This window comes from Daphnia carinata, chromosome 2 (assembly GCF_022539665.2).
Source record: "Daphnia carinata strain CSIRO-1 chromosome 2, CSIRO_AGI_Dcar_HiC_V3, whole genome shotgun sequence".
NCBI lineage: Eukaryota > Metazoa > Arthropoda > Branchiopoda > Diplostraca > Daphniidae > Daphnia > Daphnia carinata.
Window position 1 is genome coordinate 5,038,140 of NC_081332.1, and position 17,457 is coordinate 5,055,596.

The 17,457-nt window shown below is 40.0% G+C and overlaps 8 protein-coding genes across 11 annotated transcripts; 3 read left to right on the plus strand and 5 right to left on the minus strand.

Annotated features, from left to right (window-relative positions):
* Window positions 1-313: 313 nt before the first annotated feature.
* LOC130686624 (guanine nucleotide-binding protein subunit beta-like protein 1) lies at window positions 314-1,505 on the minus strand. Of its 2 annotated transcripts, none has more exons than XM_057509752.1 (3): window positions 1,399-1,505; window positions 1,186-1,339; window positions 314-1,122 (listed from the first exon to the last, which is right to left on the minus strand). In XM_057509752.1, exons 1-3 carry the CDS (start codon window positions 1,464-1,466, stop codon window positions 349-351), a joined length of 996 nt encoding a protein of 331 aa, XP_057365735.1. In that variant the 5' UTR covers window positions 1,467-1,505; the 3' UTR covers window positions 314-348. The 2 variants fall into 2 exon arrangements, with proteins under 2 accessions (XP_057365735.1, XP_057365736.1); XM_057509753.2 differs by having other exon boundaries at window positions 1,449-1,476.
* A 35-nt stretch (window positions 1,506-1,540) lies between these two features.
* LOC130686641 (prefoldin subunit 3) lies at window positions 1,541-2,497 on the plus strand. The gene is made up of 5 exons (XM_057509775.1): window positions 1,541-1,696; window positions 1,771-1,843; window positions 1,899-2,110; window positions 2,166-2,278; window positions 2,345-2,497. The coding sequence occupies exons 1-5, from the start codon at window positions 1,604-1,606 to the stop codon at window positions 2,427-2,429; spliced, it is 576 nt and encodes a 191-aa protein (XP_057365758.1). The 5' UTR covers window positions 1,541-1,603; the 3' UTR covers window positions 2,430-2,497.
* On the minus strand, window positions 2,495-3,244 carry LOC130686681 (c-Myc-binding protein-like). Its single transcript, XM_057509824.2, has 3 exons — window positions 2,947-3,244; window positions 2,773-2,874; window positions 2,495-2,711 (listed from the first exon to the last, which is right to left on the minus strand). Exons 1-3 carry the CDS (start codon window positions 3,063-3,065, stop codon window positions 2,597-2,599), a joined length of 336 nt encoding a protein of 111 aa, XP_057365807.1. The 5' UTR covers window positions 3,066-3,244; the 3' UTR covers window positions 2,495-2,596.
* Window positions 3,245-3,964: 720 nt separating this feature from the next.
* On the minus strand, window positions 3,965-7,272 carry LOC130686977 (glutamate dehydrogenase, mitochondrial-like). Of its 2 annotated transcripts, XM_059497645.1 has the most exons (10): window positions 7,132-7,272; window positions 6,640-7,065; window positions 5,592-5,792; window positions 5,133-5,524; window positions 4,896-5,057; window positions 4,629-4,833; window positions 4,490-4,516; window positions 4,311-4,402; window positions 4,182-4,244; window positions 3,965-4,122 (listed from the first exon to the last, which is right to left on the minus strand). In XM_059497645.1, the coding sequence occupies exons 2-10, from the start codon at window positions 7,058-7,060 to the stop codon at window positions 4,003-4,005; spliced, it is 1,683 nt and encodes a 560-aa protein (XP_059353628.1). In that variant the 5' UTR covers window positions 7,061-7,065; window positions 7,132-7,272; the 3' UTR covers window positions 3,965-4,002. The 2 variants fall into 2 exon arrangements, with proteins under 2 accessions (XP_059353628.1, XP_059353627.1); XM_059497644.1 differs by lacking the exon at window positions 4,490-4,516 and having other exon boundaries at window positions 4,112-4,244; window positions 7,132-7,270.
* Window positions 7,273-7,392: 120 nt separating this feature from the next.
* Window positions 7,393-8,947, minus strand: LOC130686629 (dehydrogenase/reductase SDR family member 11-like). Of its 2 annotated transcripts, none has more exons than XM_057509762.2 (7): window positions 8,795-8,947; window positions 8,562-8,696; window positions 8,308-8,479; window positions 8,100-8,229; window positions 7,910-8,039; window positions 7,671-7,838; window positions 7,393-7,601 (listed from the first exon to the last, which is right to left on the minus strand). In XM_057509762.2, exons 2-7 carry the CDS (start codon window positions 8,694-8,696, stop codon window positions 7,560-7,562), a joined length of 777 nt encoding a protein of 258 aa, XP_057365745.1. In that variant the 5' UTR covers window positions 8,795-8,947; the 3' UTR covers window positions 7,393-7,559. The 2 variants fall into 2 exon arrangements, with proteins under 2 accessions (XP_057365745.1, XP_057365744.1); XM_057509761.2 differs by having other exon boundaries at window positions 8,562-8,709; window positions 8,795-8,938.
* A 235-nt stretch (window positions 8,948-9,182) lies between these two features.
* On the plus strand, window positions 9,183-11,533 carry LOC130686601 (uncharacterized). Its single transcript, XM_057509719.2, has 7 exons — window positions 9,183-9,353; window positions 9,414-9,730; window positions 9,786-10,031; window positions 10,094-10,496; window positions 10,571-10,796; window positions 10,857-11,154; window positions 11,222-11,533. Exons 1-7 carry the CDS (start codon window positions 9,237-9,239, stop codon window positions 11,406-11,408), a joined length of 1,794 nt encoding a protein of 597 aa, XP_057365702.1. The 5' UTR covers window positions 9,183-9,236; the 3' UTR covers window positions 11,409-11,533.
* Window positions 11,534-11,666: 133 nt separating this feature from the next.
* LOC130686669 (uncharacterized) lies at window positions 11,667-12,997 on the minus strand. Its single transcript, XM_057509807.2, has 6 exons — window positions 12,850-12,997; window positions 12,638-12,772; window positions 12,332-12,562; window positions 12,158-12,258; window positions 11,944-12,095; window positions 11,667-11,875 (listed from the first exon to the last, which is right to left on the minus strand). Exons 3-6 carry the CDS (start codon window positions 12,398-12,400, stop codon window positions 11,724-11,726), a joined length of 474 nt encoding a protein of 157 aa, XP_057365790.1. The 5' UTR covers window positions 12,401-12,562; window positions 12,638-12,772; window positions 12,850-12,997; the 3' UTR covers window positions 11,667-11,723.
* Window positions 12,998-13,765: 768 nt separating this feature from the next.
* LOC130686595 (methylmalonyl-CoA mutase, mitochondrial-like) lies at window positions 13,766-16,999 on the plus strand. Its single transcript, XM_057509713.1, has 14 exons — window positions 13,766-13,942; window positions 14,006-14,166; window positions 14,228-14,422; window positions 14,498-14,681; window positions 14,740-14,874; window positions 14,933-15,130; window positions 15,189-15,497; window positions 15,583-15,772; window positions 15,833-15,942; window positions 16,019-16,171; window positions 16,234-16,329; window positions 16,400-16,546; window positions 16,612-16,828; window positions 16,903-16,999. Exons 1-14 carry the CDS (start codon window positions 13,886-13,888, stop codon window positions 16,986-16,988), a joined length of 2,238 nt encoding a protein of 745 aa, XP_057365696.1. The 5' UTR covers window positions 13,766-13,885; the 3' UTR covers window positions 16,989-16,999.
* Window positions 17,000-17,457: the final 458 nt, after the last annotated feature.

Consider the following 17,457-nt stretch of genomic DNA (forward strand, 5'->3'; position numbering starts at 1 on the left):
ATCTCTCTGGCGCAGACTCTTCACATTTCAATTGTTATGTTTCAAGCACTTTTCAAGGAGCGTGCGAGGGCGTGCCGTTACCATGGTAACGTGAACCCCAGTCCCGACGACCGAATTTCCCGTCATCTTTCGGCTCGCTTGATAATTTCCAACCTTTTTATATATATAAATTTTTTTCTCTTTTTTATTTTCTTCATTTATTTTAGAGAACATCGCAACCCTCCTCCTTTATTCCCCTTTCAAAAGCTCGCGGCATCAATGCAGAGTCACACACTTGATTAGAATACAAAGGAAGTGTAAGAGACAGAAGAACTTGCCTTTCAAGGGTTTTGGTGGCCTCCTACGTCACTAGCTGCTATAGACATCCCAGAGAGATATCAGGGCATCGCTACCTCCGGCAGCCAACAAACCGCTGCCAGGGCCCGCGATGAAGACCAAGCTGTTGACGGCCTCCTCGTGAATCTGGAGGACACAAAGCTTTTTATGAGTTCGGGCACTGAAGAAGCGTATTCGCTTGTCCCAGCCGGCTGTGGCGTAGACACGAGAGTCGGATAGGCGGAGCGCGATGGCGTTCAGACCCGGATTGGTCAACTCGATCGATTTGAGCTCTGTTAGGTTGTCTGCGTTGAAGATGTAAAGAGTTTCGCATGAAGTTCCTAATAGAAGTTCATTACGATGGGCATGATGCCCTAGGCAGGTTGGCATGCTCTTGACTCTTGTTCGATGGAGTACGATGTTCTCGTTCCAAATGCAAATGCAACCACTTTCGTAGGCGGTTGCTATTTTACTCCGTTGCTCCAACAATTTAATGACCATTAGAGCCCCTTCACCATCATCTATTTTCAGCGTGCTCGTTCGTTCAAGAGACGATGTATGGTTAATGCTGAAAATATGAACAGAGTTTTTCTCTGCAGGGATGGCTATGATATTTGTCCACAGGTCACACTTGCAGAACCCTTCATGGTTGACAAGCAAATGATAAACTGCTATTTCTTTTTCATTCCATACAATTATAGATTCATGTCTTGCTTGAGAAATTATGTATCCAGGTCTGTCATCCAAAGCTCCAAGCCATACGATTGACCCACTGTGAGCTTGCCAGGTCTTGAATGATCGATATACCTGAAACATGTGTTTCAACTGGTATTTTAAATGTCCATGTGCATTTGCTTACAAAAGATCTACATTCAAATTCCAAATACTTATGACTCCATTATTCGATCCACTAACGAGCGTTTCTTCACCTCCTTCCTTCATCCGAAACGTAGCTAAAGCAGTGACTTGTCCACTTTGGTTGTGCAGAATGTGGGTTGGATCTGGTGGTGTTTGAGCCATCGATCTTATGACAGAATTAAGATTAACTTCAACGATAGGGTGTGATATACTTAAACTACTGACCTTAGAAGGTATTTATTTAGACTATGGAAAGTAGAAAGCGGTTTAATTACAACGTGTTTGTAAAGCATGCAGAACGAGAAAACTTTCAAAAGTCGTCGTCTTTTTTGGAAACTTCACGCCATCTATTGTTTATAGTTCAAGCTTGCATTTGTTACGTCTAGCAGCTGCAGACTAAAAAGAAGTCTTCTTCAAAAAATCTCCTAAAATGGCCTCGACTGCAGCATGTGAATCTATCGAAGATAGTCTGAAATTATCTGGTAAAAAGTCTTTCGCAGGCATTCCTGAAGCGACATTTGTGGTAAGTAACCCTCTACCAGTTACAGTGTTCAGTTTTATTTCCGGAAGTACATTATTACTTCGTGCCGGTGACAGGAAGATGTGGATGCTTACATGAAGGATCGTGAAGGGGTGGAGTCAATACTGCGACAGCTCGACGAACAACATGGTGAGTTATCCTATTATAGGTGTGTATGATTAAAATTTAACCATGTATTCCTTAGGAAAGTATAAATTTATGGAGCTCAATCTTCTTGCCCGCAAAAAGAAGCTGAAGAGCCAAATTCCAGACATCCAAAAATCACTCGACATGATCCAAGTCCTAGAAGCAAAAAAGAAAACTAATGAACAAATTGAAACTCACTTTCTGCTGTCAGATCTTCTGTATTCTAGAGCTATTATTGAACCAACAGACAAAGTCTGCTTGTGGCTAGGAGTATGAAACATTTAAACTATACAAGATATGTTGTATAAATTGTCTCTCATTCTAGGCTAATGTGATGTTGGAGTACACTTTAGAAGATGCCAAGGCTTTACTGGAGAAAAATCATGAAACAGCAAGGAAAAATCTTTCACAGGTGCATCATGATCTTGATTTCCTAAGGTATTTAATCAATGTAGCTTAGCTTAAGTATTCCAATTTGTAAATGTTTTCTCCAATTTTTTGCAGGGATCAGATGACAACAACAGAGGTGAACATGGCTAGGCTTTACAATTGGGATGTCAAAAGAAGACAAGCCCTAAATGCAAAATAATAATTATTTACAGCTAGCGTGAAAAGATCCACTTCAATTGTCCACAATAAAAACAAAAAACCAACTCAGTGTGAAGTTTTTATTCAATAATGAACATGAAATTACATAATAAATGAGTGTTTAATGTCAAGGCACAAAAGGTAGTGATTTGACAGATGAAAATGGTCTCAGTTAATCTGTTCATCCTGATCTGGTGCACTTTGTTCAGAAGGTTCCTCCTTGCTTAAGCTCTCCACAGCCAAGTATTTTTGAAGTTCAGCAGTGAGTCTTTGATTCTCCTCCCTATTAGTAAAAGTACAATTGTTCATTTGGTTTTATGCAAAGCTGAAAAACATGTACTTACTTTAACATCTCAGCTTGTCTCCGAGCAAAATGCAATTCAGTCCTCATGGACTCCAGTTCAGCCTGGTCGGGATGTGCAACACTCAAATGTGTTTTTAGATACCTAACATGTGGAAGCAATATTCTTACTGTACTGTAGAGTTTTGTTATACTACGCATTAAAACTCGTGGTTACATCAATGCGTCGTTGGGTTTCTCCGGCTCTTCATACAATCCCACCAAGACTTTGGTCAAGGCGTCCATAACACCTGCCTTCTCCAAATAACGGCGAAATTCGTCACGTTTACTCTCCATTCCTCAATCAGTTGGTTTTTGAAAATCGTATAAAACGGTTAATCGGAAAGTGTGATTTAAAAAGAAATCAACGAGAAATTTAGAAAACAATTCCCGAAAGGGGTACAAAAATACGAAACACGTCAGTAGGCAATGGTCTTTGCCGAATTTTCAAAGGGGAAAGAGCAATTGTGTAAATGATCGATAACATTAACAATCGATTTCCTCAGTAGCCCTTGCCTCTCTGACGCGTGCATGATAAACAAATTTAAATATTATGATGTGAGTTACTCCCGTTGGCCGTTTTACTTTCAATCATGGCGTAAGAAATTTAAAAGAATTTCAATTTTAGAATATTTAAGTTGCAATCTATCAAATTCATCGTGAGTTGCTCTGGTGGCACGATTTCAAAGTAGCCACTGCTTGCGGCATAATATTCACCAAATATCAAGCGAAAGCAGGAAATACAGCCAATACGTACCCCAACCATATTTGAACCGTTACATTTAAATGCCTGGACAACCTCCGCTGTTCAAATATGGAAACGAAAGTCAAGGTTGGGATTAGAAGGGCAAATCGTATAAAAAGATGTAAATGATATACTGGATGTAGATCCGTGTATTGTTCTTCTTGCACTTGTAACACTGCCCAGATTGCAAAAGATGCGTTGTTGCACGCATCGCAGCTGTCAAGAGAGTGTGTAGAAAGCAGAGGCGAGAACAAAACGGAAAACAAAATATGACCCCTTTTCCTAATGATAATGAACAAAAAACAAGTCGTCACCGGGATTGGACTGACGTTTTATCCCCACACTTTTTGGTTTGAAGAAAAAAATTAACAAAATGATTTGTGAACTCTTCTGCTTTGAATTTTTTTTGCTGGTTATTGCTCCACTATAAAAAAGCTATGTTCATCCTCAAACATATTGCATGTTAGACCAAAAAAGGGTCTTAATAGCTTATGTGAAGGTCAAGCCAGCCTCTCGGTAAGTTTGGAAGATCTTCTCGACCGAGTTGACGTAGGCGGCACTGCGCAAATCAATTCCTAAGTTGTATTTCATAGCGGTGCGCATAATGGCCTAGAAAAACAAAATAATTAATATCAAAATTCAAAATTTATGATAACATTCTTTCTTGCCTTGGCAGATCGCTCCATGGAGTAATCCAAGCCAGAGTGTACGATGTCCTTCTCAGACGCACCCTAAAGCAAAAAAATAATAATAATAATTTCCCCGTGAGCTTCAAATTACAAATATGAAAAAGTTACCGAGATTCTCTTTTGGAAAGACTCCGATGGCGTGATTGGAATAGCTCCACCAACGCGGCCGAATCTCCTTTCTAAAGATTGCTGAACCGATTCTAAAATTTAAAAAAACAAAGAAAGAAATGAAAAGGGAGTTGTGGTTACACATTCAAATGGCCCTGAAGAGGTGGGCAAAAATTTACCCAAAGCCAGGTACTGTTCGATAGATTCTGATCATCCCCATGAAATTCAATGTAAAGCCCAAAAAAGAGAAGCGAAAGAAACCCGAAAGAAAAGAAGAGAAGATATAGTAAGGATGAATAAGAGTAAGTGTTAAATTACCCAAAAGGTGGTGGTTGGATTCGCGCTCGTATTTGAATGTCAGACGACCGTAAGAGACGTGGTTCAAGTTCTTCAGCCATTCAAAGTAGGAAACGGTGACACCACCAGCGTTGATGTACAAGTCGGGGATGACCAGAATGTTGCGCTCGATGAGAATCTTATCGGCGGCCGGGGTAGTTGGGCCGTTGGCAGCTTCGGCAATGATCTATACCAAGAATTAATTCATGTCATTACTACCACATATTAGCAGTTTACTAATTATTATACCTTAGCCTGAATCCTGTGGGCATTTTGCTTGTTGATAACCTTCTCAATAGCAGCAGGAACAAGGATATCGCAGTTTTCGTACAGCAAGTTTTCACCAGTGTAGGGCTGGGCACCAGGGAAGCCGACAATAGTTCCGTGCTCAATTTTATAGTCTTCCAATTCCTAGTAGAGGGCCGAGATAAATATTACGCTCGAGGGTATGAGTCAGAATCCCAGTAAAGGCAATTTTGAAAGTACCTTGGGGTCAATGCCGGTGGGGTTGACGATGGAGCCATCGTATTCCATGATACCGATAACGGTAGCTCCAGCACGGTGCAAGTATCTTGCCGTATGCAAACCGACATTACCGAAACCCTGGATGATGACGGATTTGCCGCCCATTCCGGGAGTGGTACCAATCATAGACATGTAAGACGCTTCATTCAAGAAGTTCTCGAGGCCATGGAAGACACCGCGGCCTGTGGCTGAAACGCGGCCATGGATACCTCCCTGGTTGATGGGTTTACCAGTTACGCAGGCATGGCTGTTGATGTCATTGTAACCGATGGTGGAGGCATAAGTGTCGGCAATCCAGGCCATTTCACGTTCACCGGTACCCATATCTGGGGCAGGGACGTCGATGCCGGGTCCTGAATAAAAATGCAGAATTAGCATAATAACCTAGGGAAGTTAAAACATGGGGTGTATTTCACATACCGATGAATCCCTTCTTGGCCAACTCGAGGGTAAAGCGACGGGTGATCTTCTCCAATTCATTGTCGCTGTAGCTGCGAGGGTTGATCTTAACTCCAGCTTTGGCTCCGCCGAATGGTACATCAACGCAAGCACACTTGAAAGTCATCAAGGCTGACAAGGCCTTAACTTCGTCGATGTTGACTTCATCGGAATAACGGATACCTATGCAAAGAATACAAAATGAAGAATCATCGTTAAAAATTGGAAGATTGCCTTGAAATTTAACAACTTGTACACTGGCTGACTGCTCAAAATAGAAGCAATGCAGGGGAACGGTTGCCTGTTTTCCTCTTTCTCTTTACGTGCCGATCATCACGTCCATGCCAACTACCATTATCATTCAGTCACCGTTCCTCCTTTCCTTTCGCTTTGCTTTCCAACGAAAGACAGTCGCCCCCACCCCCTTTCGAGTCACGCCACACACCGGGACTAGAATCACGCGACACACCTTCTGACGTCACTTTTTCTGACCAATCAGCAAGAAACCTATTTTAGACGCTCGTTTTGGCCCAAATCCTACTGCGTGCATTCCAATTCACACAGTAAAGCCGCTATGAGAATTAGAAGCCAACTGTATCCAAACAAACAAACCATACCTGTAATTCGCAATAGAAATGAGAATGAAAAAAAAGTGAGCGGTGGTCTGTAATATTTCTTGGTTACAAATTACATTTTCTAGAAAGCCTTTGCGTGATGTTTCCCTTCGAAAACATCTAGTATGAGGCACTTTAATTTCTGAGACGCGTGCAGCCTCACCGCTGGTCACGGTAGTTTCTATATGTTTGTGGTAAACAACGGCCGACGTAAAACCAGTTTCGACTGACCCTAATTTTTCTTCAATTTTTTTTCTTTGTTGTACCTTATCTGCCTAATGGTTTTACAAGGTTTATCTCTCACATGGTATTTATGCCCTAAGGTTAAACCCTACTTGTCCTATTTCCCAAAATGTAAGAAACAACTACTCTAATGGTAGAAAAACCAATTATGTTAGGCATTTTGATCTATTTACCTCCTTTGCAGGGCAGACGATGGTGGCTGTGCTGAGCACGGTAGCCAACAATCATCTCGTAGTCACCATTGTCCCTCTTGAGGGGGAAAGAGACTTCCAAAACATGATGGCAGGGCTGAATGATGTTAAGCAAGCCTTTAACCTTCTTGCGTTTCTCTTCAGTGCTCATGCGAGGTGCCTTCCAGTCTTCAACCAATTTCTCTTGGAGGATTTTGCATGACTTGTGGTAGAAGAACTCGACCATGTCAAAGAAGAGAGGATCTTCAGCATCCTCAATTCCTTTCAAGTGATCAGGGATCACATAGTCAATATCAGAATTCAGCCTGGTCTGTTGCTGAACGGCTGCTGGGCTAAGCTTAAGGAGAGTTTGCCCATTGGCAGCAGAGGCATTCCTCAAAAGAGCTGCTGTGAAACGCAACATGTTCCCTGAAACAATGATATTCTTCGTAAACAAACCTTAATACGAGAAAGAAAACGAAAATGGAATCTCACCCAAGTTCTTCAGCTGTGTTCGCCGAGTAGCAATCACGACACGACCGTCGGAAGTAGTGCAGGGATGCGTTCAGGCTAACAGCTGGTTATAAAGCCTCTGCTTATGGTTTTGGGTACGTACAACTAAGTGAAAGGGTGGCAAATTTTAACTCCAGATGGCACCACTTTGTGCGATCTAAAAACTTGGCATGGCTTTTGAAGATTTTTCTATTCAGTGTTATCTTATCTTATCGGTTTTCATTTCATAAAATAAACTTCGGATGGCAATGAAATGTCTAGGGCGACACTGATATAGAATGTATTCAACTAGTTTGGGTAATATTTTTTGCTTCCTTTTCACGTTCAAGCTGTGCGGAGAACATCAGTATAAATCAAGCTTGAGTGGCACAACTATTTGTACCGGACAGTAACAAAATTGTACACGCCTTTTATGATTTTTGCTGTGTAGGTCGCATCAGTATATCATGGACCTAAGAACATGTTATGCAATATCTCTTTTAACATGCCGCACTATTTGGAAAACAGCTGCATGCTCTTACCTGAACGTGGGGCGGTGTACTTAAGATATAGACTACTGAATCAGCTACATCTACCGATTCAATAGGCTTCATCGTCGTAAAAAGGTCTGTGACGCTTTGGGCATTACTACTAGTGCTATGCAAAGCATTATCGAAAAAATCTGTTTTCACGAATCCTGGACTGATAGCCTAACGAATTCAATAATAGCACTCGTTAAACGATTTGTGCTGCATTACAAAACAATTTTTAGGTGGCATACCGCGACTCGGATATTGCTTTTAAGTTCTCTTAGCTCTTGTCTATGACCTTCCGTCAGAGACCGAACGCAAAATTTAGTGGCGCTGTAAAAATGATTCCCTGGACTAATTGGTACCCGATGGCCTGAAAGACTATGAACCGATATTAAGTTTTGTATAGTAAGTTAACTCAAACTACGTGGACTTGAATACCTGCTGATGTGAATAATTTGACCATCATCCACTCCACGTTCGCGCATGGAACTCACGGCTTCCTTGGTGCAAAGGCATAAAGCAATGACATTGACGTCAAGCATAGACTTCCATGCTGAAACCGTAGCCTCTGGGTACATAATGAAAAATAACGACATGAATTTAAAAAAAAAATAGAAAGGAAAAAAAATTTATATTTCCAACAAACCAGGGCCAAGAAGCGTGCCGTAATCTCCGAATCCAGCATTATTGATACATACATCGACGCCCCCTACATTGCTTTTGATCCATCCAAACAGAGCCAATATCTCTTCTTCTTTGGACAGATCACACTGATATGCATGAAGCTTTCCTTTTGCTGATTCTAGTTCTTCACCCAACTGAATTGAATTATTTATCAAAAGAAAACAACATGATGAAAGATACTGGGCATGGATAGTCACTGCTGGAGGGCTTGTTTACCTTTCGAATTTTCTCAACATTCCTGGCGCATCCCACAACAACAAGCCCACATTCAACAAGTTTTCGGCAAATAGCAGCCCCAATGCCAGCACTAGCTCCAGTTACAAGAGCAACCCGTCCAACCCAGCGATCCATCTTTAGAAGAAGACTACATTACTTGGACATTCGGGTTAACAGACATAACAAAAATACATTGCAAAAGCTATGTAAAAAAGGGTTAGTTTAGTTCTTACTGGCTTTTAGAAGTGCTACTTTTTTCCGGGAAACTTAATTTAGTCTTGGCTGTCCACACGTGTTGCTGGTTAATGATTATCAGATTTAGATGTGTTGCTATGGGAGACAACTGCCGACTGCAACGTTCGCCCGCGCTTATAGATAAAGCACCTGCTGTGTGATTCCACACACACGTGCCGGTCGTATGAAATACAGTGATTTCAATATTTGCATCGTGAAAAATCTTAATTTTCAAAATTTTACGCATCATCTCTTTTTTATATAAAGTGTTTAGTATTAGGACACGAAATATAAAATATAAGACAATATTTGCTCTAAATGTGTTTAAATTATTCTTTTATTTTAAGCTCGAAAATTGGCAACAGAGTTTAGCAGACTTCAAATTGATACGTTAATAATTGTTTGGCTTTTATCAAGCCAGCGCAACATTGGTAATTTATTATGTCTGTGTTAAGTCCAACTGATAAACTAATACGTAAACTCCGTAAAAAGCTACGTCAAATTGAAAATCTTGAATTCCTTGGGCGCTCAAATTTAAATGAAGAAGAACTTTTAAAGGTATACACGTTCCTATTATCATTAATGTCCTGATTTCAACTTACATTCTTACCACCAAAGGTCAAACAAAAAAATGCCACTAGAATTGAGCTTGCCAAACTTTTAAAACAAGGTGGGGAAGGCTGTATGGCTTTTACACCTGAAATTGGTACTCATCTTCCCACAAGTAGCACTGATCAATCAGAGAGCACACCTACTACAATAATAACTCCAGAAAAGAAAAATAAACATGAGACCAAAAACAATCTTGAACCATTTCTTGTTTCTGAAGAGCAAGAAAAAGTAAATGCTGTAAAAAATCTTGAACGGGACTTTGACACATCTGTCTTTATAGAGCCTTTACCATTGCCTGAAACCATGAAGCGTCCCACTCCTGAGTATATTAAAATTGTCAGAACCCTGTATTCATTAATATGAAAATATTTTCTTTAGGGAAGCGACACCTTCATTGAGCCCTGAATCTTCAGCTGCCACTGGCACACAGACAAAGAGGCCTAAACCGGAGAATTCTACACTCAACAAACCTAGTGAAACCAAATCTAAAATGCACAATACTGCAGGAAAATCTCCTGTTCAAAAATCATGGCATGAAACTCTGTTCCTTCTAAATACTCTTGAATCCCACAATGATATTGTGAGTTGTGTTGATTTAGATGAGACCTACATCATCTCAGGAAGGTAATAGAATAATAGCAGTTATAAAATTAAATTAAATTTTTAAATTATGGCCTTCCTCTCAGCCGAGATACCTTGGTACAAGTTTGGTGTGCTACAACCGGCTCTGCATTGGTGGACCTACGAGGACATACTAATACAGTTACTTGTGTTTCGCTGTTATCGGCCGAAGACTCAAAACGTTTGAATGCGGAGCTGTCTGGAAGTGTTAGTGAAGATACAGGTCCTCGATTGGCGCTTACAGGTTCCCTCGATTGCTGCATTAAGCTTTGGAACATAGAGAATGGGTCAGCCTTACGTTCCATCTACACATTCAGTGGAGTGACAGCCCTCTGCTATTCGCCTTCGCATTGTTGCTGCGTCGTAGGAAGTGAAGGAGGGAAATTGGAAACCTATACATTCCTCGAAGAAAACACAAATCCACGTTTTTCCATTAAAACTTTCGAGAATTCCGTGTCTCATATAAAGGTAGGCATGGTAATGGATTGGATAAAAATCGATTGCTAATTTAAAGAATTGCGTCTTTTTTTGTTTTGCTGTAGCTACAAAATGAAAACTTGATTTGCTCGTCCCTTGATGGATTCATTAGTGTATGGTCCATGAAGGGAGCTGAGTTGTGTCGGCTATTCCGGTCAGATGATCTCGTACCTGAAACTGGCCATGTGATCCGTTGTCGACCAGTCCTTAGCCTTGCTGTGAATTCAGCCCACCCAACAATTTTCTACGGGGATGAAGGGGCAACAGTTAAAATGTTAAACTGGAAAACTGGTAATTTCAAATTCAATGTGTTAGTTTTATAATGCTTTCTAATTTCTTTTTGTGGTACAGGATGCGTCAAAAAGCTCAGAAATCACGTTTACGATTTCGGGATAACGAATGCAATTTTTGCAACTAAATCATTCCTTTTCTCTTCGTCCATTAATCTTGACACTGGAATTTCATCCATTAACATCCGTTCTTTACCCGAGTGTAATTACTTGGGCACGTTGAACGTTTCTGGCATTGAACGCATTTTTTGCCTAGCCGCAATAGAAGACCAAAACGACAAATTTCTTCGATTGATTGTTGGCGGGACTCAGTTAATGTTGCTAGAAACAAGAAGAATAGGATGTCGTCGCTCTCCGAAGTAAGTTTATAGAGCATGTAGAAAATGTCAATTTGAACAAGTTAAATGTTTCTCCTTATGTGCACAGGAAAGACAGTTTATTGAAGCCTCAGTTCCTCAATGAATTAACTTTACCTGCTGGTGATTCTGAAGATGACTTTAGTAGTTCTTCAGAAGAAGAAATTGAAGAAGATGAGGATGAACGAGCTATCTCAGATGAGTCGGCTAATGTAATTGACTCTAAACAGGGGAGCTCCTGGTGCACTATCCTCTGATCGGTTATCTACTCGCGTATTTTGTTGTTCGTGGAACCTTATTAAGAATCAAATCTAAAGCTATAAATAATCCCATTAACCATTACGCAATACTTATTTGTATTTTTAACAAACAAAAAAATGAGAAATAAATTTAGCAAATTAACATTTGTTAATTTAAAAAGTACGAATCTAATGTGATCGATTCACGCTTCACGAGCTCAAGCAAACAAATGGTAACAGGCAGTTGAAGCTCTCTTGATTGATGTTAAATGTCATGTTTCATTAATTGTTCTCTATCTTATCAGTTGGTCGTGCTGGGCGTAATGGTAACTACTACAGGGACATCTCTGGGGATTGTTCCTGTGTTGCAAGTTCATTGCGATTTTTGGGTTCAATCCACTTAGCATCGTGAATGAGAATTGTATTCATTCCGACCGCAGCAGCGCCATAGATAAGGAAAAGTGAGTCCAGAGCTATGCGGCTACCTGGATATAAGGCAAGTGTTAGTAAATTTCAAAACGGTAATTTTTTTTTCTTGCCTATTTTTGCTTACAAATGGAATATCCCATATAGAAGGTTTCACCACAAGTGTAGCCGGAAGAAATTGTTTTTCCGTACAGGGTCATAGACCAGATGTAAAGTCCAATCATGATTAGCCCACTCATAGTTGATAAAATGGAAAACACCAGGACCATTACATTGTGCCTACATGTAACCGAGATAAACAAAACTCTTCCGCATTCTTATTATTCGGTTAAATTGCTTACCTTTTGATGATGACAACTCCGGTCGTCATTACGAACATTCCTCCCCATAAGCCCGTAGCAGATGTATCCATTGGTAGTCCATACATCACGATGGTTGCATACTAATGAATAAATTCAATTACATACATAAAGAAATAGATATCACTTACAAAAAAGTTTCATATGGCACCATACCTCGGTAATAATCATTGTGATTCCCAAAAGAATATCGAAAATGCCAAAAACTTTCACTCGAGTTTCCATTTTGATGGTACTTGCGGAATCGAAAGTCGAGATGGACTGAACTATAGACTAGAGGCTTTTTCACCACATCATAACTGAGAGCTACCTATCATTTTTTAAGACGTTCGATAAAATTGATTTCCTGTCAACGTCACAGACGATTTAAAGTCTGCAGAAACTTATCTGTGGGTGATAAACAAACAGTATTTACTGACACTTTTGAACCTATAGTTATCCTATTATCAGGGTCAATCCTACCTCACCAGCCCTTCCTGCTTCTTATCTAGTTGAACTAAGGAAGCGATTACAGATTGACGGTTCTATATTCGAATGCTCCTCTTAGACAACCTGGCTTGTTCTGAAGCCAAGACAAGTAAAAAACAGGGGGATGACCTAGAATTTTAATTTTGAATTAATTTAACACCTAATGATGTAATTCTTAAAAACATAGTAGTTTCAAAATTAGTTACAAATAAAAACAGTGTGCATGTAAAGCCACACCAAGCACCAGATGCACACATCCCTCTGCTGATGTAAATGTGATTAGTTGTGCAGAATTTTCATACTGGATTCGGCAGCTTATTTCAGTGTAGCAATTTTATTCATTGCAATGAAAATTGTTGCGATCTGATTTAAATTAGGTATGTTGAGAAAATAAATTCCATTCAAGGAAAATTATTGTTTAGCTTGAATTCCAATTTGACACAAAGTAGTCTAATCTTAATGGATTTTAAAATGGAGGGTTCAGTTTCATACTACTGTGATTTCATTTGAAATTGGCTATTCAGCGTTTCTTCCATGACAACCTCTGTACAGTTGTTCGTGTATCGTTGTCGTAAAAATGAGCCAGATACGTTTCCGCGTTCGATTTATTCAAGCAGCATACGGAATAGCTAACTTCAATAATCCAAGCATATTATTCTATGTTATAAAAGATAAGGAAAGAAGTAAACTTGCCCGGCCTATCCGGACCACCAGAAAAAATGCATCAAACTGGCTGTTTTGACTTTCACATTATTTTATTTACTTTAAAACTCAATGAACACGAGGACATGGAACATCATAACAAATATTCCAATTCCCGCATAAAACTAAGATAGCAAATGATCCCAAAATTGGGAACCAAATGGTTGCGCTAACAGCATAGAAATAAAATGCGCGTTGTAGCTGAATTTCATAATTTTTACATTCATATTGCAAAAACATCAATTAGACTCACTGTTTCAAACTACAGCCTCATGTACCTTTTTTTGCGAAGAAATTTGTAAAAATTTCTTGCACGGTTACATGTTTTACAGTTACAGGCTCTCACATGTTCACAGGCTCCAGCTGCCGCCAGGCGCGCATGATCGGACAGCCTTTTTTTATGCTAATTTGCAGACGATATAGAAAAGTTTTTTGGTTCATGTTTACATCTTAAACCGCGTTTTAGATCTCTGGCATCCAACAACAATCTAAGGCGCAGTTGGCAATCTTAACAAAAAATATCAATAAAACTATAATAACATGGCGTCATTGCTTTTGAGATACTCCAACTCACTTCGTTTTGTGTCAGCCTCCCAAGTAAATTGATGCTTTTGCAAATGTAGAATACAATAGCTATTGGCATTTCATGTAATGTTGCAGGTGAGTCAGCTGAGGTGCTTACACCGACAACCTCTCGATCCGGAATGGGCGGCTTTGGCAAAAAAACAGTTGAAAGGCAAAGATCCTGAGCAAGAATTGCTTTGGTATACATCTGAAGACATTACATTGAAACCAATTTATACAAAAAAAGATGTTGAAGGGTAAATATAGTTTAAATACATCACCTTTTATTGTCACTAATCCTAATCTTTCCCTTAATAGGCTGGAACATGAATTACCTGGTAAGTTTCCTTACACACGGGGCCCTTACCCCACAATGTACTCTCAGAGACCATGGACAATCCGACAATATGCTGGTTTCAGCACAGTAGAAGAGAGTAATAAATTTTATAAAGAAAACATAAAGGCTGGACAGCAAGGACTGAGTGTGGCTTTTGATCTTGCCACTCACTGTGGGTCAGTCTTACATACATTTCATCTTTATTTGGGGGCTTCCATGTTATTTATTTTTTATGTTATTTCATGCATTAGCTATGATTCTGATAATCCACGTGTTTATGGTGATGTGGGTATGGCTGGAGTGGCAATTGACAGTGTTGAAGACATGAAAGCTTTGTATGATGGAATCCCTCTTGAGAAAATGTCTGTCTCAATGACTATGAACGGAGCTGTAATTCCAGTTTTGGCGATGCACATTGTTGCAGCTGAAGAACAAGTATGCAACCCTCCTTCAATTAAAACTGTTATTACTTATTCACATAAACTTTCCACAGGGCGTTAAAGCGGAACTCTTATCGGGTACCATTCAAAACGACATCCTTAAAGAATTCATGGTTCGAAATACTTATATTTATCCGCCTGCTCCTTCTATGAGAGTCATTGGTGACATTTTTAGTTACATATCAGCGGTAGGTTCTATCTAGAGTTCCGTATTTCGACATTATTATTTTGCTTTCTATTGAACAGAAAATGCCGAAGTTTAACTCGATCAGTATATCGGGATACCACATGCAAGAGGCTGGAGCAACTGCGACACTTGAACTGGGATTCACTATGGCTGATGGCATCGAGTATTGTCGAACAGGCTTGCAATCAGGCTTAACTATTGATGCCTTCGCACCACGTTTATCATTCTTCTTTGGGATTGGAATGAACTTTTATATGGTAATTTAACTTCTTGTGTTATCTTTAATTCTGCCAACCTCATTCCTATTTCAATTAGGAAATTGCCAAATTAAGAGCAGCCCGCCGTCTCTGGGCCAATTTGCTTCAAGAAAAGTTTAGCCCTAAAAGCCAAAAATCATTGGCTTTAAGGACTCATTGTCAGACATCCGGCTGGTCATTGACAGCTCAAGATCCGTATAATAACATTGTGCGTACGACAGTCGAAGCTATGGCAGCTGTCTTTGGTGGCACGCAGTCTCTCCACACCAACTCCTTCGATGAAGCCCTGGCCTTACCTTCTAAATTTTCGTCACGTATTGCCCGCAACACACAAATCATACTTCAGGAAGAAACAGGAATACCAAAGGTTGTGCCAAATAATTTGAATATTTTATTTTTTCTGTTATTATTATTTATTGTTCAATTTTAAACGAATTCTATGATGTGCAAAGATCATTGATCCCTGGGCCGGCAGTTATATGATGGAGACGTTGACTGACGAAGTATACACGAAATCCAAAAGGATTGTTGATGAAGTCGAGCAAATGGGTGGTATGGCCAAAGCTGTAGCATCCGGCTGGCCTAAACTTAAAATCGAAGAATGTGCTGCCCGTCGCCAAGCACAGATTGATTCCGGCTATGGTAAGCCGTCATCACTTTCGCTTGTACAAGAAACACATTTTAATCTGTAAAATTTTTCAGAGACAATTGTTGGTGTGAACAAATATCAACCAGAAAACCCGGAGCAAGTGGAAGTCCTCATGATCAATAATGCAGATGTCCGAAACAAGCAAATTGAAAAAATCAAAAAGGTTGGTATATCATTAAACATTTTGATGTTATACATTTAAAAGCTAAACCATTTTCTATGTCTTGTTTTGTTTTTAGGTTAAAGCGACCCGCGACTCAGCCAAAGCTGAACAGTGCCTCAAAGCGATAACAGATTGCGCTGGTGGCGCTGAGGGCAACTTATTGGCCTTGGCTGTCGAGGCTTCTAGAGCTCGCTGCACCGTAGGCGAAATAACCCAAGCCATGGAAAAGGTAAAAATGTTTTTTTTTCTTTTGTCCTCTGCGTTCTATAATGGGGACTTGGTGACGAGTAGGTTTTTGGTCGTCACGTAGCGCGGGACACAATGATTTCAGGAGCCTACAAAAGCGAGTTTGCAGACAAATCGCAGTTCGATATAGTAGCTAAAAAGGTAGGCCTCGAATTTCAGCACGAGATCATTCAGGGAAAATTAAAACAAGAAAGACCCACTCTTCCCGTAGATTGAAGAATTGGTTGCCCTTGAAGGCCGTCGTCCTCGTATCCTAGTTGCAAAGATGGGTCAAGACGGTCATGATCGCGGTGCCAAAGTCATTGCTACTGGTTTCGCAGACCTCGGATTCGATGTCGACATCGGCCCTCTGTTCCAGGTTGGTTTTTTTCTTTAGCGTCTTTTATCATCCGCACAGATATTTACCTGTTGTTATTTGATAAGACGCCGAGCGAAGTAGCCCAACAAGCCATTGATGCTGATGTTCACGTTGTCGGAGTGTCTTCATTGGCCGCCGCTCATCGGACCCTTGTACCTGAGTTGATTAAGGTTTTGAAAGATATGGGTCGATCTGATATTCTCGTTGTCGTTGGTGGCGTTATCCCACCTCAAGATTACGACATGGTCTACAATGCCGGCGCGTCTGCCATTTTCGGACCGGGTAAGTTAAAAACCCTTTTTAAATATATTTCACTCGTTTTTATTGACCTCTGTGGGGTTTTTTCGGGGTGATAGGTACGAAAATTCCTGTTGCAGCGCTGGAAGTTGTTAATTTGATTATCGGCGGATTAACACGAAAAACTCAATCAACAGCCAATTAAGTAAAACTTGATGAAAGAAAAGGGAGATGATTTTGTTTCCAGTAATGGTGTCGTCAGTGAAGAAACTGTTATGTGATTCTTTTTAATTTGAATGCTTAGAGACGTAATATAAAGTTGGAATATAAGTCTAAACAGTACACGGCTACAGTGTGAACGGGAAAATGTGGGATTGGTTACTGCTTTTTAAGCTTTCAACCAATAGGAACAAGGGCTCACGTGATTGGCTAGGCCTTGTGCTAAGCCACGCCCCATTTCTACACAAAGGATCTTTTTTTGAAGCTTCCACAGCAATTTCACTTCCCTCAGAAATCCAGTCATTAATTAAGTTTTAAAAAGTCCTGTGTTCATTAGTTTGATTCATTCAGTTTTTACTCAATGCTATTTTAAATGGTTAGATCACACATTTTTGCCAGAGAACGACAAGCAATACTAGTAGGTCTAGCATTATTTGATTTCCTAGTCAGAAAAA

What these genes read in the sequence shown, in the direction of transcription:
- LOC130686624 (XM_057509752.1), bottom strand. Translation starts at nt 1,466, where the DNA reads ATGCTTTACAAACACGTTGTAATTAAACCGCTTTCTACTTTCCATAGT. An exon ending in CTAAATAAATACCTTCTAAG is followed by an intron (nt 1,340 to 1,398) that starts GTCAGTAGTTTA and finishes TTCTGTCATAAG; the next exon opens with ATCGATGGCTCAAACACCAC. An exon ending in TAAGTATTTGGAATTTGAAT is followed by an intron (nt 1,123 to 1,185) that starts GTAGATCTTTTG and finishes CACATGTTTCAG; the next exon opens with GTATATCGATCATTCAAGAC.
- LOC130686641 (XM_057509775.1), top strand. Translation starts at nt 1,604, where the DNA reads ATGGCCTCGACTGCAGCATGTGAATCTATCGAAGATAGTCTGAAATTA. An exon ending in TTCCTGAAGCGACATTTGTG is followed by an intron (nt 1,697 to 1,770) that starts GTAAGTAACCCT and finishes TGCCGGTGACAG; the next exon opens with GAAGATGTGGATGCTTACAT. An exon ending in ACAGCTCGACGAACAACATG is followed by an intron (nt 1,844 to 1,898) that starts GTGAGTTATCCT and finishes TGTATTCCTTAG; the next exon opens with GAAAGTATAAATTTATGGAG.
- LOC130686681 (XM_057509824.2), bottom strand. Translation starts at nt 3,065, where the DNA reads ATGGAGAGTAAACGTGACGAATTTCGCCGTTATTTGGAGAAGGCAGGT. An exon ending in AAACCCAACGACGCATTGAT is followed by an intron (nt 2,875 to 2,946) that starts GTAACCACGAGT and finishes TCCACATGTTAG; the next exon opens with GTATCTAAAAACACATTTGA. An exon ending in AGACAAGCTGAGATGTTAAA is followed by an intron (nt 2,712 to 2,772) that starts GTAAGTACATGT and finishes TTTTACTAATAG; the next exon opens with GGAGGAGAATCAAAGACTCA.
- LOC130686977 (XM_059497645.1), bottom strand. Translation starts at nt 7,060, where the DNA reads ATGTTGCGTTTCACAGCAGCTCTTTTGAGGAATGCCTCTGCTGCCAAT. An exon ending in CCCACAGGATTCAGGCTAAG is followed by an intron (nt 4,834 to 4,895) that starts GTATAATAATTA and finishes TTCTTGGTATAG; the next exon opens with ATCATTGCCGAAGCTGCCAA. An exon ending in CCATGGAGCGATCTGCCAAG is followed by an intron (nt 4,123 to 4,181) that starts GCAAGAAAGAAT and finishes TTGTTTTTCTAG; the next exon opens with GCCATTATGCGCACCGCTAT.
- LOC130686629 (XM_057509762.2), bottom strand. Translation starts at nt 8,696, where the DNA reads ATGGATCGCTGGGTTGGACGGGTTGCTCTTGTAACTGGAGCTAGTGCT. An exon ending in CGGCACGCTTCTTGGCCCTG is followed by an intron (nt 8,230 to 8,307) that starts GTTTGTTGGAAA and finishes TTATGTACCCAG; the next exon opens with AGGCTACGGTTTCAGCATGG. An exon ending in AAAGCAATATCCGAGTCGCG is followed by an intron (nt 7,839 to 7,909) that starts GTATGCCACCTA and finishes TGAATTCGTTAG; the next exon opens with GCTATCAGTCCAGGATTCGT.
- LOC130686601 (XM_057509719.2), top strand. Translation starts at nt 9,237, where the DNA reads ATGTCTGTGTTAAGTCCAACTGATAAACTAATACGTAAACTCCGTAAA. An exon ending in ATGAAGCGTCCCACTCCTGA is followed by an intron (nt 9,731 to 9,785) that starts GTATATTAAAAT and finishes TATTTTCTTTAG; the next exon opens with GGAAGCGACACCTTCATTGA. An exon ending in AATGTTAAACTGGAAAACTG is followed by an intron (nt 10,797 to 10,856) that starts GTAATTTCAAAT and finishes TTTGTGGTACAG; the next exon opens with GATGCGTCAAAAAGCTCAGA.
- LOC130686669 (XM_057509807.2), bottom strand. Translation starts at nt 12,400, where the DNA reads ATGGAAACTCGAGTGAAAGTTTTTGGCATTTTCGATATTCTTTTGGGA. An exon ending in TCACAATGATTATTACCGAG is followed by an intron (nt 12,259 to 12,331) that starts GTATGGTGCCAT and finishes TTTATTCATTAG; the next exon opens with TATGCAACCATCGTGATGTA. An exon ending in CTATATGGGATATTCCATTT is followed by an intron (nt 11,876 to 11,943) that starts GTAAGCAAAAAT and finishes CCTTATATCCAG; the next exon opens with GTAGCCGCATAGCTCTGGAC.
- LOC130686595 (XM_057509713.1), top strand. Translation starts at nt 13,886, where the DNA reads ATGGCGTCATTGCTTTTGAGATACTCCAACTCACTTCGTTTTGTGTCA. An exon ending in TAACCCAAGCCATGGAAAAG is followed by an intron (nt 16,172 to 16,233) that starts GTAAAAATGTTT and finishes GGTGACGAGTAG; the next exon opens with GTTTTTGGTCGTCACGTAGC. An exon ending in GTCTGCCATTTTCGGACCGG is followed by an intron (nt 16,829 to 16,902) that starts GTAAGTTAAAAA and finishes TCGGGGTGATAG; the next exon opens with GTACGAAAATTCCTGTTGCA.